General features: G+C 38.1%; 2 protein-coding genes across 12 annotated transcripts in view; one reads left to right on the top strand and one right to left on the bottom strand.

Annotated features, from left to right (window-relative positions):
• Positions 1 to 2633, top strand: part of adarb2 (adenosine deaminase RNA specific B2 (inactive)) — a 223360-nt gene extending 220727 nt beyond the window's left edge. The window contains exon 10 of the mRNA XM_077244108.1: positions 766 to 2633. Within this exon, the coding sequence (XP_077100223.1) occupies positions 766 to 933 (168 nt within the window). The 3' untranslated portion in view covers positions 934 to 2633. The remainder of the gene's footprint in view (positions 1 to 765) is intronic.
• Positions 2634 to 7233: 4600 nt separating this feature from the next.
• wdr37 (WD repeat domain 37) overlaps positions 7234 to 14438 on the bottom strand; it is a 40903-nt gene continuing 33698 nt past the window's right edge. For all 11 annotated transcript variants that reach the window (XM_077244116.1, XM_077244115.1, XM_077244121.1 and 8 more), the window contains 3 exons: positions 11416 to 11550; positions 10860 to 10974; positions 7234 to 8936 (listed from right to left, as the gene is read on the bottom strand). In XM_077244116.1, the coding sequence (XP_077100231.1) occupies positions 8805 to 8936; positions 10860 to 10974; positions 11416 to 11550 (382 nt within the window). In that variant the 3' untranslated portion in view covers positions 7234 to 8804. The remainder of the gene's footprint in view (positions 8937 to 10859; positions 10975 to 11415; positions 11551 to 14438) is intronic.

Here is a 14438-nt window from a genome sequence, read left to right as displayed (position 1 = left end):
TGGTGTTTTCTCAGGTCAATATAAAAAACTGATAACACTTTATGTTGATGATCCCCAACAGACATACTGACTGTAAGTGACTTGTACATGTCAACGAATTCCACTAACCCTAAAAAAGTCTACTAATACTCAACAAATACTCTCATGAGAGTTAGTTGACATGTAGGTCCAACTTATGGTCAACAGAATATCTAAAGGGGATCATCAGAATAAAGTGTAACCAAAGAACTAGTTGAGGATGAATAATTCTGTTTTTATTAACCAGAACAGACAGCTCCCATTTGTTATGAGATGGGAAAAAAAGCGTAGGGCAGAATTAGGCCCTCATCATGTAAATGTATGGGAGAGATGCCGGCTGCTGTACCAAATGCTGGCAGTTAAAGTCTAATGACTGTGGAAATGGTAATCATCTTGAAAAGCACTTGAGCGGCCTCCCATGGCAAACGCTCAGCGCTCGCAGTCAGGGACGCAAGAGCACACACACTAATCTCCAAAGAAACTTTTCTTTTCTCCGTTCACCGCTCCCCTTTTTGCTCTCAGTTTTTTTATTATTTTTTTGTGTGTGTGTGTGAGTGTGCGACAAAGAAACGCACAAAAGCACGGAGAATGTTCAATTGCTTGTGAAATTTAAATGGAGAGATTACACAGCTGCTCAAATGCCACGTTTGTGCCGGCTCATTCGTTTTGTTTTGCACTCTCACCATCTCTTCTGTCTGTCGAATCCCTCTTTCCTATCATTGTTTCTCTGGTTTCCTGTCTCTGTAGCTGGTGGTCCGTGGGGCGAGTGGTATGCCTCTGTACTGTGAAGCGAAGCAGGCGGCCGGCACCTACCAGACTGTGAAGCTGCAGTGGTTGAAGGGTCTACGGGAAGCAGGATTAGGGACCTGGGTCAGAAAACCTCCCGAGCAGGAAAACTTCACTCTGACTGTATGAATGCGGAAGCCTAACCTGGGCGTAATCGTCCTCGTCACCAAAACCAACTTCGCCTGCCATCCAGTTGCCACAGAAGCCCTTTTTCACCCCTAAAGTCACCAACATCCCACTGCCGAAAAATCTCCACAGGGAGATGACAAGAATCGCGACTAGGTGGTAAACCTTGTTCTGTCAAAAATTTAATTTATTGCTACCAAGGTATGGGTGAGGTATGGAAATGTTTTCTACCTTGCCCTTCATGGATTCTGAAGGGTTCACGTAATTTTTTAGCCCCAAACCAGTAAAGCCCAAACTAGGGATGCTCATATTGACCGTTAAACCGTTAACCTAAAGTAAAAATTTTAACCGATTAATACTACCAGTTAAACGGTTTAAAAGTTAAATGTTTTTTTTTGTTTTGTTTTTTTTTAGTTAGCTGCATGGTTAAAAAAATACACTAAAAAAAAACTATATAGCCTATATTTGTTAACTCACGGGGCGCGTCGACACGCGCAACCACACGTGCCTACAGACATATTTCGCTGAGCAAGCAAAATGAAGCGAGCGAAAATAAGTATTGTGGGGGACAATTTCGACAGAAAGAGCAACGAAGTTACTTGCAAAATATGCTACACGTTATTGAAATACAGCAGTAGTACAAGTACAATGCAATATCACTGGCGAAGCAAACATCCACGAGCAAATGAAATGCGGTTCCCAAAGCTGGCCACTCTAGCGAGACGTTATCTCTGTATTCCCGGGATATCTGTGCCATCGGAGACCCAGACTAACCCCACATCATGTAGACATGTTACTTTTGGTAATACTTTATTTTACAGTGTCCCTGTTACATGTTACATGTAATTACCATAGTAATAACAGTAAATTATGCCTAATTACTTGCAATTAACCCTCAACCAAATCCTAATCCTACCCTAACCCTATAGTAAGTACATGTAGTTCATTAATATTACACTGTACTTAAATATTTAATTTCACTGTAACAATGACACCTTACAATAAAGTGTAACCTTACTTTTTTTAAATAAAAACCAGACAAGGTGTGGATTGAGGTAGGCCTGCTATTTTTATTTGACGAAAGAAACTTAGTCTGACGGAAAACAAATTGCCGGTTTTTCAAAGCTTCAAACGGATTCAGTGTTTTCTTTTCTTAATTTGTGAATTATTTAAGTTAAAAATATATATTTAGTGTAGGCCTATTTTATGTTTTTCTCTGTTGTCACTGTCAGAAATGCTGCAGGTGAGTAAATGTGATGTGAATCCAGGTTCTTTTGTTGATCTGTTCTGTATGCTGCTGTTTGCACGTTATTATAAACCCGTGAAATTTTTTGTTTGGTATTTTCCACGGGTCACAGACACTCATCATTTTTATTTTTATTTAATGCCAATTCAATATTATAATCTTATCAGTTAACGGTTAATAGTTGGATAACGAGCGGCGGTTGTCAGTCGGGAAAATTAACCGTGATGAGCATCCCTAGCCCAAACCCCACTCCACAGGCGATTCTACAGGTTTCATTGTTCATGTCAGTCACAGATCTGATTATCTACACAACACTAAAACAAATACTATCCCCAACCGTAACCTGAGTATAGTGCTGGTAGCGCATTCTGATAGATAGCATTACTGTCTGTCGAGATTTAATCCCTCCGTGATTCTGAACATTCAGACAAGCGACTGTTGAGTTGACCGATAAAAACTGATTTGGAAAAAAATCATGCATTACGATTAAATTACCCTCATGAAAATTAACCATGGTTTTATTATAGTAAGTGTAGTAACCATGTTTTTGGCAGATTGATTACCATTTGTATAACCACAAATACCATGGTTTAAACTATGGTTAGTGTAGTAAAACCATGGTTAATTTGAGGTTGCCATGGTTTAACTATAACAACCATGTTTAATGGGGGTTTTATTTTGTAACGAAACGATGGTTACTTTTCACAAGGGTAATGTTCGTGCATCAAAAAAAGACCCCTATACCCATCCTCAATGCCAGATTACAACATAATACATGTTAAATATCTTATTCTAGCTAATCAAAAAAGCTATTCTCAACCAGTTAACGCTACGCTAAGGTTTTTTTTTTTTTGTGTGTGTTCTGTATGTTTTTTAACTTTTTATTTAATTTTTTATAATTAAATAAAGCAAATACAAACAAATCAGGAACAATGGTAAGCTATGCTGTTAGTTTGCTAACTTAAGTTTAACTGAATAGACATGAAAATGTTTCATTTTTAGCTCTGACAATATGTTATACGTTTTTTAAAAGGCACTAACTAGAATAATTTCATAATTAAGAACAAAAACAACATAATTTGATTTTCTAGCATTTCTAATCAGGCTCTCTCTGACAGACCTGCTTTGGTGTCCAAACAAGAAAGGATCCTCCAGGACATCGACAGCAATAGAGCTTATTCAGAGCAGCGTCATGACCGGTATGAAAGCGAGGCTGTGATGGATAGACTTACAGTGTTTCCAATGGCATCCACTGTAAAAAAAACTCTTAGATCACTTATTTTCCACAGCTCATGTTGTCTCGGGTTTATGCGTACTGAAATTTCTTGGAAAGATACTTTTGCAGTGTTTCGTCAGCAGAACAATTCAAAAACACGTGAAATAACAGTACAACCCACTGAAGAGATGTACGTCTGTCCCTCACAGCCTCACTTTCATTCCTGTTAAAATTCAAAGATGGCGCTGCTGTGAATAAGGTCCATATATTTCCGGTAAAATCTCAGTGTTACGCAAGCTTCTGGTATGGAGTGGTGTATGTGACGTCACTTTGTAGGCCAACCGGCATTTAGCATCACGCTGGTTCCCTTGAGAAAACCCCAATAAGATTTCCCCATAGGGTTTTTGGATTATTGCTAAAAACAAGCTCTGTGATCAACAAGTTTATGATACTTGCACGTTTTGTCCATCAAGATAATTATCACAGATGGACACAACCTTTATGAATTTCAAAGGCTAAATGCAGCTGCCTGAAGTAAAAAGCTAAAGGCTATAAACAAACCACACCACAGTCCCACGAATTCAACGTCACCATCACTAAGCTTCCCACAACTCTTTCAGCTTTTATCTAAAAACGTTTTCCCAGAACGTTTGAGACTACAACGATTCTGTAAAAGCGGACCGAGCTTTACCCGTTCAGCGTGATGTTTAATCTCTTCGACAGCCTCTGTAGTCCCATTGAGCCACTTGGTAGCAACCGCCTTTTTGAAGACACGAACAACTTGAAAAAATCATGAGTGGGGTAATATTGATGCATTTTGTGTCGTGGAGTAAAACGTGAAAGTGTCTTGAGCTTGTGTTCACCACAGTCCTTATTTCAGCCATTTAATCAAAGCCCCATTCAAAAAAACCATTGTTTTCAGGACTGGAACCGGAAGTGCTAAAATGAAACTCGCTTCAGCGTTTTGGCCAACAAAGTGATGTCATACGTGTTCTCTCATAGCAAACTGTGGTAGTAGAACACTCTTTTCTAATAACTGCCGATCACAATTCATTATTTTATAATACAATATATTTTATATATAAAAAACTATAGTAAACACAACATTTTAGTATATTATATTAAACTATAATGCTTTAGTAATGAGTTCCAGAAGCTTTAAATACTTTAGTCTGACGGTGGATTGTATCAATATTGCTTTGTCCTGTCATGCAATACTTCAAGATATAAATTTGTGCATAATTTCCCCACAATTTCCATACACTGCACTGCACTGGAAGCTGTGGTGGCCGCTGGGGCTAAAAGCGGAAGCGTTCGTGTCCATTATGTTTGGAAGCTTGTTTACGCCACGGAATAAAAACTTTTTTTTGATTTTTTTATCTCAGAATTGCATGTTTACATCTTTATAACACGCAAATGGGAGATATAAAGTCGGAATTGCGTGTTATAAATTTGTGATATAAACTTGCAATTGCGATTTTATATCTCACAATTCTGATAAATAAATTTAGAATTGCGAGATGTAAATTGCAATTGTGAGATAAACATTTTATCTTTTACATTTTATCTTTTAAAATGCTTTGATCTGGGGTGGAAACAAGCTTCAATAATAAAGACATGTTGAATACCTCAGAAAATAATTTGGATTCGCCCACAGTATTCAAAAAAACCAAAAATGATGTTAAAGTAACACACTTGGGTAGTTTAGAACTAGCTTTTCAGGGAGTTCTGGAAACGATAAAGGTAGTCTAGTTCTCACGAGACTTTTGGCAGAACGAGAGTTACCAGCGATGTGATCGACAACAGCGGGATATGTGAAAAACAGGGACAATTTTCTCCCAACACAGCAGAAGGAAAGATGGTCACCTCTCTCTCCCTCCACTGACAGCTCTAGAGTCGCCGTCATTCAAACGTGTGTATGTGTGTTAACCTTCGCCAAAGTGAAAGGCAGCCGCCGTCTTGTCATTATCTGGCCGTTTCCGGATGGCCTGCCCCTGAAGAGCTCCGACACGCTGTCCAATTAGAGGTCCTGTCAGAGTGATGCGTCCCTCATTTTCCTCTCTCTCTTTCCTTTGCCTCATTGGTACAACTTTTAAATGAGGGAAAAAAGGAACAAAAAAAAAACAGGAGGGTTTGACATTGCAAAGACAGGTTAATTCAGCTCCATTTTGAGCGTGCATATTAGAGGTAATGGTGACAAACTAATTTAAATGGTGCCATTACGACACCACGGGTTTTTCTTCTTTTTTTTTTTTTGAGTTGGTACAGCTTACTGCTTTAAAACCTCAATCCCGCTCACAGGTGACGTGTCATTTCTCCGCTGGTTTCCCTTTGTGTGTCAGCGCTGTATCTTTACACAGGGTGTTCTGGGCCGAGTCCTGCGTGAAAGGAAAGGGAAACGTCGCCGGTTTGATGTAGACACAAAAGACGAAAAGAAAATGGAGTTAAGAGTGCGAGTAGAGATCCGTGATTAGGGAGTAATTTGTACTTAATGGGTTCATTTACAAACCGAGCACATTACAAATTGCTTTGTAAAGCCCCGACCCAACCTTTGAAATACATGCCACTTTACCAGAGGTTTAACCAATGATTCACCAGCATTTATTTATTTCATTTACAGATACTTCTCATTCATGTCATTTGATTTAGATTTACGGTTCGTGTGTGTTTTAGTGTGTATGCTTTAACCTCAATATATATTTCTTGACCAAGTCACAATTCATCTGTAAAGATGTTTATTGTTGTATGTATACCAATAGAATCATCCTACTCCATTATTATATTTTAGTCCTCTCTGTCATTGCAATTTGTTATTCATGTATTCTTTAATAAGCTTTCAGTATGTATATTTTCAAATGCCATTTTGTCAACCCTGGCTGAGATGTCATGTGGCCACCCTTTACAAACAGCCCAAAATGTCACAGGGACACCTAGTGGTGGCAAATATATTTTCAAGTTTCTCTCAGTCCTGTTTAATGTCTCACCTGATGTTATATATTTTTTTAAATGATAATGAATCTATCCAGGATTAAATGTGATACACTTTGTCAACCCATAGAAATATGATGTCAATAGAAAGATAGTGAAATTGACCGTTCAAACATGGCTCAACTTTACCTGCCTTTTTCTTTTATCTGTATCTGTATAAGTTATTTGTTATTCCCAGTCATTGCTCAAAGGATCATCTTGATGATGTTAAATAAAAAAAAATCTGGTTCATGGCTATTTTCACCGCACTGACAACCCGGTTTGAAATTTCCATAACTTGAAAGACTGTTTATGCACATGTGTATTTACCTTCTTTCTTTTTTCATTTTATGTTTGAGTTGAGCGTTTTCTTAACATAAAAAACCCTGGACGAACCTACGTCAAGTAATTCAGACGTAAAGGCATGATTGATTGGCAATATTGTACTAATGACTGTACATTTTGTAAAAATTTTTAGAAAAAAATACAGAAAATTAAAAGAATAACCTTAAGATCTCTCTTGATTAAGTGTAAATTTTAACCCAAAAGCATATGCTGCTAAGGTCTGTACATTGCACTTGAGTAAAAAGTGAATGTTTGTGTGAATAAAAACTAAAACAACCACGTTGTGTTATACTTTGATCTGATTCCATTTGTTGTGTTGTAATATATATTTATTTATATATATATATATATATATATATATATATATATATATATATAAATATATATTACAATTATATGATTGTTTATATATATAAAATATTACAGCATTATATTATACAATATCCTAATTTTTATTTATCTAATGAAAGCCAGGTGTATTTGTACACAATATTTGTCAAATTATTGGTTTAATCAAAACGATGTGATCTTTGAAAGACATTTTCACTTTATTGTGAAGCCCAACAGCGAGTGAATTAATTGTTTCTATATCTCTACATTGTCATTATATGATGCAATATGTTTTTAATATACATAAAATTAAGTTACTCTCAAAAAAAAAAGGCTCAATACAGAATACTCCACAGAACATTATACCAAGTTAGAGAGACCACTAAAATGTTGAAGACCAGACTCGTTTTTCAAGGACGTTCTGATGGGTCATATGCGTACATGATGTCAGCACGTGTTGTTTGACAGCTGGATAAAAGATGAGTGTTTTCTATGCGTTTTCGTTTACATTTCAACAGCCCATTAAACATGGACATCACACAAAAATACACTGCACATTTGTGTTAGACCTAACAGACTGTCTACGTGAAAAAGAATGAACAACTGACACGTTCCACCAGCATTTCTAATTTAAGTCCAATGAAGTTCTGGTGAAAGTCCAGTAATGCAGTAACGATGCCGATTGTAACACCCTGACGGAAGAACTTCCATTTAAGGATTATTTATGAATGTTGAAAGTCATTCGAGAGAGGTTTCTGTAAATACCGGCTAAGCACAGTGTTTCACACATCACAAGGAGTCCAAAGTACATCAGAAAGCATCAGTGTCAAGCATCAGATCACACTGAGCGAGGCATTGACATTTGCTCTGATAATTATCGACGAATATTACAATAGCGAAAACTCTGCTCATCTAGTAAAAACTACAGCAACATGTGCACTTGTTCTGAATTCAGATGTATTGATTCAAATATTTACTTCTACACGACATGAAAGCCCTTGAAAGGGAAGTGAACATCAATCGTAGGGCTTCATAAACAGTCACGATACTTACAAAGTCTCAGCATCTTTATGTTTTCAATAGGGTGAATGAGATTTCACAGCAATTATACAGCATTTTGCTTCACATATTTGACAAAGAGGCAGGTTTGTCATGCAAATGGGCTGCGGCAACACTGAAAGAAGCTGATTGGCCGCTTGAACAGCAGTTCCAATCAGAACATCAAGAAGGTGCGGATCCGTAAATGCGTTAGCCGATTTCCGTTCACAAAAGGCAGAGTGCTTCGTTTCTTTCGCACTTTTAATCTCTATAAAAAGCAAAGCAGAAATTTATACAAAATGAAACAAAATCTAAAATGCTGTCGAAAAAAAATAAAAAATCATTTGTACAAAGAAACAAACTGCACATTGCACAACAAAAATAGTGAAAAATTACTTAAATGTAACAGCGTGAAGGAATGTCCTGGTCTCGCAGGATTCACGAGTCGCATCATGCAAACGAGACTGGGAGGAACTTCACCATACTATATGACCAGCGCAGGGATAGATATGCAGAATATCCATTAAATACACGAGTTCCTCACACGATCAAGGCATGACGGGATGATGACCGCGGGACAGTGACCGGGATGAAGCACTGAATAGTTTCACTGAATATGTGTTCTTTAGTAAACTCTACTGAAGGTGTGGCACTGAAGAACGTGTTGGAGGATTCAGTGGTGTGTTAAGCTTGTGTGAAACTCTTCAAATATAGGTTGCGTGTGTGAGCGTGTCACTTCTCCTGCAGCAGGGCCGGGATGTTGATGTTCCAGCCGATGGCCTGGCGGTCGAAGCCACAGGTGAACAGATTACAGGCTTGGTTCTCCTCGTTCCAGGCAGAGCAGCACACCATGCGCCGATGACCCTGAGAGTTAAATGTAACATGGGTGTCAGGACGCATTCAAAGGCACAAAACAAGCCAATTAAACTGTTAAAGGACCAGAGCTATCTCAAAACCTAGTAAGCTGCCTTCCCACCAAAATACTGGAAATAGGCTAAATTAAATTATATAAAAGCATATCCTTACAACACTTAATACAAATGGTGAGTGCATGTGTGTGAATATATATATATATATATATATTAGCGTACATCATCATACATATACGTATGTGTGTGTTAGTGTTGGGAAAGTTCACTTTCTACATGAACTAGTTCAAAGTTCCGTTCACAAATTTTTAAATTAACTAGTTCAGTTCATAGTTCATACTTCACAATTTTGAACTAAGTTCACGGTTCCAAAAAATGAACTAGTTCATAGTTGACTTTTTTTCCGTATGTTGCTGCGAGATATTTTTTGCCACAACCCATATACAACCACAGACAGCGGTTATTTTATCGGCGGGCCAAGTTTGCACAGAAATGTAAGATTTTTCCCATCCTCACCGACCTTGTCTTAAAAACTGATCATACGATACGACGCCTCCTCGCTGCTTTGTCGACTACATGCTCCTTTTTGTTTTGATGACACATGTGGCGGCCGCGGTGCGACACTGGTGGCTTGTGTTGCCAGATTGGGTGTTTTTTTCGCTACATATTAAGGCCTGTTTACGTGTGTTTTATCCGGGTTTCGCCTGGAAGACTCTATAGAAATCTGGCACCCTATTGAACGAAGTTAAACAGAGAGAGCGTGCGTTCACAGACACCAGAATGAACGCGTTCACAATAACGTTCATCAGGCAGTAGTACAGTACGTTCAGTTGACGTTCGCCCAAAATATGAACGAGTTCATGAACTATCGTTCAATGAACGCGTTCAGGCACAACACTGGTGTGTGTATATTATATTATATTATTATAACAGGGGTTTAAACCGGAAATTATATTACATTAAAGTCAATATAACAAATGTAAAATTGGTTTAAATTGTAAAAGTATATAAAGTGATAGACACGGATTAAACTAAATCAAAATTCATAACAGTTTTAGTATAACTGATTACGATTTCTGAAACTATGGCTTCATTTTTCGAAACTCTACACAGAAAACCACAGAACACACACACAGCATGCAAAATGTCATGCACCTCTTGCAAAAGCAAACACTTAATTTAAAACTATTTTAACTCTTCTAAAAAGGTGGTTTTGTATCTGCTAAATATATCTTGAAAAGGAATACATGCACCTCCATCTGAAAAATTAAATAAACTACATTATACACTACCATTCAAAACTATTTTTTTGAAATACACTAATACTCTCATTCAGCAAGGATGCATTAAATTGATCAAAAGTGATATTATAGACATATAATTACAAAATATTTCCATTTCAAATAGATGCTGTTCTTTTAAACTTTTATTCATCAAATAATCCTGAAATACAAAATATTAGGCAGCCAAGTTTAAGTTTTCAACATTGATAATACTAAGAAATGTTTCCAGCATATCAGATTGATTTCTGAAGGATTATGTGACACCATATTAATATTAACATTTCAATATCAATTTTTAAATATATTAAAGTAGAAAACAATTCTTTTAAATTGTAATAATATTTCTCAATATTATGGTTTTACTCCATTTTTAATTTTTTATTTGAAATGGCTTTTTTTTTAGCTCAGCAAAAGGAGGTATCTCAGAAGATCGCATAATTTTGCTACCTATAATTTGAGACAACATGTTTGGAATCATATATATGATGCCAAAAATTGAAAAAACTACTGGGTTGCTTTTCCTTTATAAGAAGAAAAAAAATCCAAGGAACTGTCTAGTGCTTGAAGAGTGAGAGGCAACTTGACAGACATGGAGCAAAAAGAAAGGTAATAAAACCTCCCTGTGTGAAGCGTACCTGTCTGTTGCTCCGTGGGAGACGAGCCAGGCGGACCCCGTTCATGTCAAACAGTCTGACCTGCCTGTTGTCATGTGGCAGAGCGATGATTCTTTGGTTGGCAGAGACACTTATCCTGCAGGTTAGTACAGTGAATCAATCAATAAACTCTAAGTATAAAGAAATAAGACAATGTGTGTTTACACTAAATGCAAATAGCTTAACTGGTTGGCAAAGGCTATTTTCATCCCCATCAGTTAGATAATTTACAAATAACACTGTGTGAATAGCATCTATCACTGCTTTCACAGTGTAAAGATGCTATTCTTTGCCTTGTAAATGTAAATAGAGCTAGATACTGTTTACACTAAGAGTAAATATCAATCAACCACCAACCAACCATTTTTTGAACTATTTCTGGTTCAGAAGACATTACTTGTTCCCTTCTAGATGTTGAGGAATACGGTTGCTCAATTTTCCAGAACTTTCTAAAAAAAAGGCACAGTGTTGCCTCCACTTGTTCAGACACAAAAGTCTCAGGAAGCTGTCTCACACCTCACAAACCTGCAGCTCTTACCTATTAACGGCTGAATCTGTGCGAATGGTAGCAATCGGAGATCTCATGTTCTTCAGGTCCCACACCTTGACGGTGCGATCGTCACTTCCTGACACCACGTTGTCCCCCACGGTGAACACGGCTGATGTCACAGTGCTGAAAGAAACAAATGACTTGTCAATGGAATCGTGATCCAATCACTCTTTAACACCTAAAGTCTGAAAATATCACCCTGAACAAACGAACATGGTTTTCACAATAATATATGTAAGATATCTATACGGACAGATAAAGACAGATCGTTCTGTAGCAACTGGAAGTTGCAGAAGGTCAAGGATCTTGGCTGCTAATGTGAAGGACAGCAATTTAATCCTGAGCTTAAGTCACTGTAACTGGGTTGTGGGAGGTTGAATTACAGATAAGACTATCTTGATGTGTAACAATTGCATTCATGAGCAAGACTCTTAACCCCAGAACGCTCCGGCAGGAATTGTCAGGAAGTGTGGCGTAAGGGACTTTGGATGAAATACATCAGCAAAATGGCAAGTCCCCTAAAAGTAACTAGCTCAGCACTCAAGTATTCTTTCAAAGCAAGATAGACTCTCTCCTTTACTGACATGAAAAATGACCATACAGAGTGACTAGAGAGTGCTCGAGGTGATTTGGTTATCTCTACAGTCCTATTCTTTGCAGAACCCAACGGATCAGGAAGCAGATCATGTGAACTCCACTGTCTGCACTTGATATTCTTTGTAGTCTTTGTTTTCTGGTAAACAAACAGTTTGGATCATTGGTGTCATTCTGAGTACTCAAGTCCAAAGCTACCGAGGAAGAGGATTTTGTCAGGGTCCTCTACAGTAGCACTGTTGAACATGGTCAAACATGTAGTGTATAGTCTCGGCATGGTCACTACCTGGTGCATATTAGTTGTGTCTAAATTTGCAGGCTGCGTGTGTTGAATGCATACATCATCAAGGATGTCTCATTTCAGAAAAGCTACCATTATAAAATTGACCATTTCCTGTGAAAACATTTTGGAAATTATTGTAATTCCTTTAGAACGCAATGAAATATAGAAGTGAGAATGATAATGAGAAATAGAAGACTACTTTAGTCATTCGAAATGAGACTGCAATTGCACAGAACAAAAAGTGCCATGATTTGGTGGAACTCACCAGTTCCAATCTGACTAGTTCACTTCTACACAACTTAAGGATTCAAGGTGGACAGATTTGGACTGTAGTTGGTCGTCTTCAGATTTAATCCCTGCAGGTTGACTGCAAGTAGGTGTTCTTATTACTTGCTTTATACTTATGAGGCAGAAAATGTAAGCTAATGGTAGTGCGGACAGTGGAGAAGTCATTGCATATTAGCAAGTTCAATTCTAAATTGCCAACTCTCATTGAAAAATTTGGAAAGTGACTGGAAGCAGGAGCTGGGATTACAATGTTCACCTTCTTGTAAACGGAGCGACTCCAACGACCAGAAGTCAAAGTTGTCTATACAAGCAGACTTGAGGGTGTGAAAAGAGGTGAGTCTGTTTTGAAATTGTCTGTTAGAAATTTTCATTTGTCAAATGGTTCCTATGTCAGAGAAGTGTTAAATATCCTTAACTTTTAGGCGCATGATGAAGCATAACTTTACTTTCCCAAAGCCTTGTGCTATCCCTGTGCATCTTTGTGAAACAAGATCCCCATTGAATGTCTGTGCCTTCACAGTATTCTTCACAGCACAAGTCCTGTGCAATCACCTTAAGTGGCCAATTCTTGGCTAGAACAAGCTACGACGTAGACCAGACTTTATGCTGATGGTCAAAGGTCTGGATATGTGAGCCTATCTAGTGTGTCTTCTTTAATGAGGCTTGAGTTGCTACTGGAATTGAATCTTCCCAACAAATTATATTATTGTGATTATGAAATTAAACTCATCTCTTTCCGGTTGGAAAGACCACCCTCTGCTCCTGTACAGGGCACGAGAGCACCAGCAGCTGGCATAAAGTGAGGCAGAGAGAGTGTGTGTGTGTGTGTGTGATTTGAGACAGTCTGGGTGAACAGCAGGAATGTCAGCAACCCTCAGGGTCACAGCGCACATTTAACTGCTCCGCTCAGCACACACACTTCCATTTAATGGACCTTAATATTTCTAATCTATCACGTCATTCCCTGCTGACATTTCTCTCCTCTTTGTATTCCCTTCTCTCGGGAGAGCGAGGGAGAGAAAAATGAAGAAAAAAAAGGGCCAGAGTTGGTGCTCCACTCGCCTCTAGCCGTGCTAATTTGAATTGACATGATATTAAGGTTTAATTAGGGGCTAAATTCCGCTGCATTAAAGATTTGGAGCTGGGTTTGGCTGTATTTAACAGCTTTGCTCGGCTCGCTCCGGCACAGTTCACATCCAAAGTGAAGCGTGGAAACACTTTCTGACATCGTGGGTTGCCACCGGAAAGCAAGGGTGGGGGCGGTGACGGGGGCCGAGTGGTGGGGCCGATAATAGATTAAAGGGTTGATTAAAATCCTATTACAACTCAAATGATATTTTGGGAATGTTCCGTTTCCCCTGGGACCACTGACTAGCAAGGTCGAGACTCATTAGAGGAAGAACGGCGTTTGTGTTTAATAGAGATTCAGTGCTGAGCATAATAAGCTCTTTAAAACAATGGCTAATGTAGTTGCATGTGATCATACTCTTGCTGATGCTGGAAAAGACAAGATGTATGCTTCGTAATTATAATTGACAACTATGAATTGCATACATTTAAAAGAGAGTTTATTCTGTGGACACAGTAAAGGAATGTCCAAATCCAAACTAGTGTTATTTTCTTTCTTCTTTGGACATAAATGGAGAATCTCAATAAGAGGGAGCTCTCGTATGTACTATGAAAATGAATAAGGACGGATCAACAGGGTCAAGTCCTAAAAATGGCAATAAAGCACCACAAAAGTGACCAATACGACCTATACTACATTCAAAGTTTTCTGAAGTCATACGATTGATTTGTGATGAACTAAAGTCTTTATTTACCAAAAATCTTGCCCTCCACCATT

Source organism: Siphateles boraxobius, unplaced genomic scaffold (assembly GCF_051911475.1).
Source record: "Siphateles boraxobius isolate OS27281-9 unplaced genomic scaffold, OSU_SipBor_1 26, whole genome shotgun sequence".
Taxonomy (NCBI): Eukaryota; Metazoa; Chordata; class Actinopteri; order Cypriniformes; family Leuciscidae; genus Siphateles; species Siphateles boraxobius.
The sequence above is the reverse complement of the archived record's forward strand: the minus strand, read 5'-3'. Positions and strand labels throughout refer to the sequence as shown.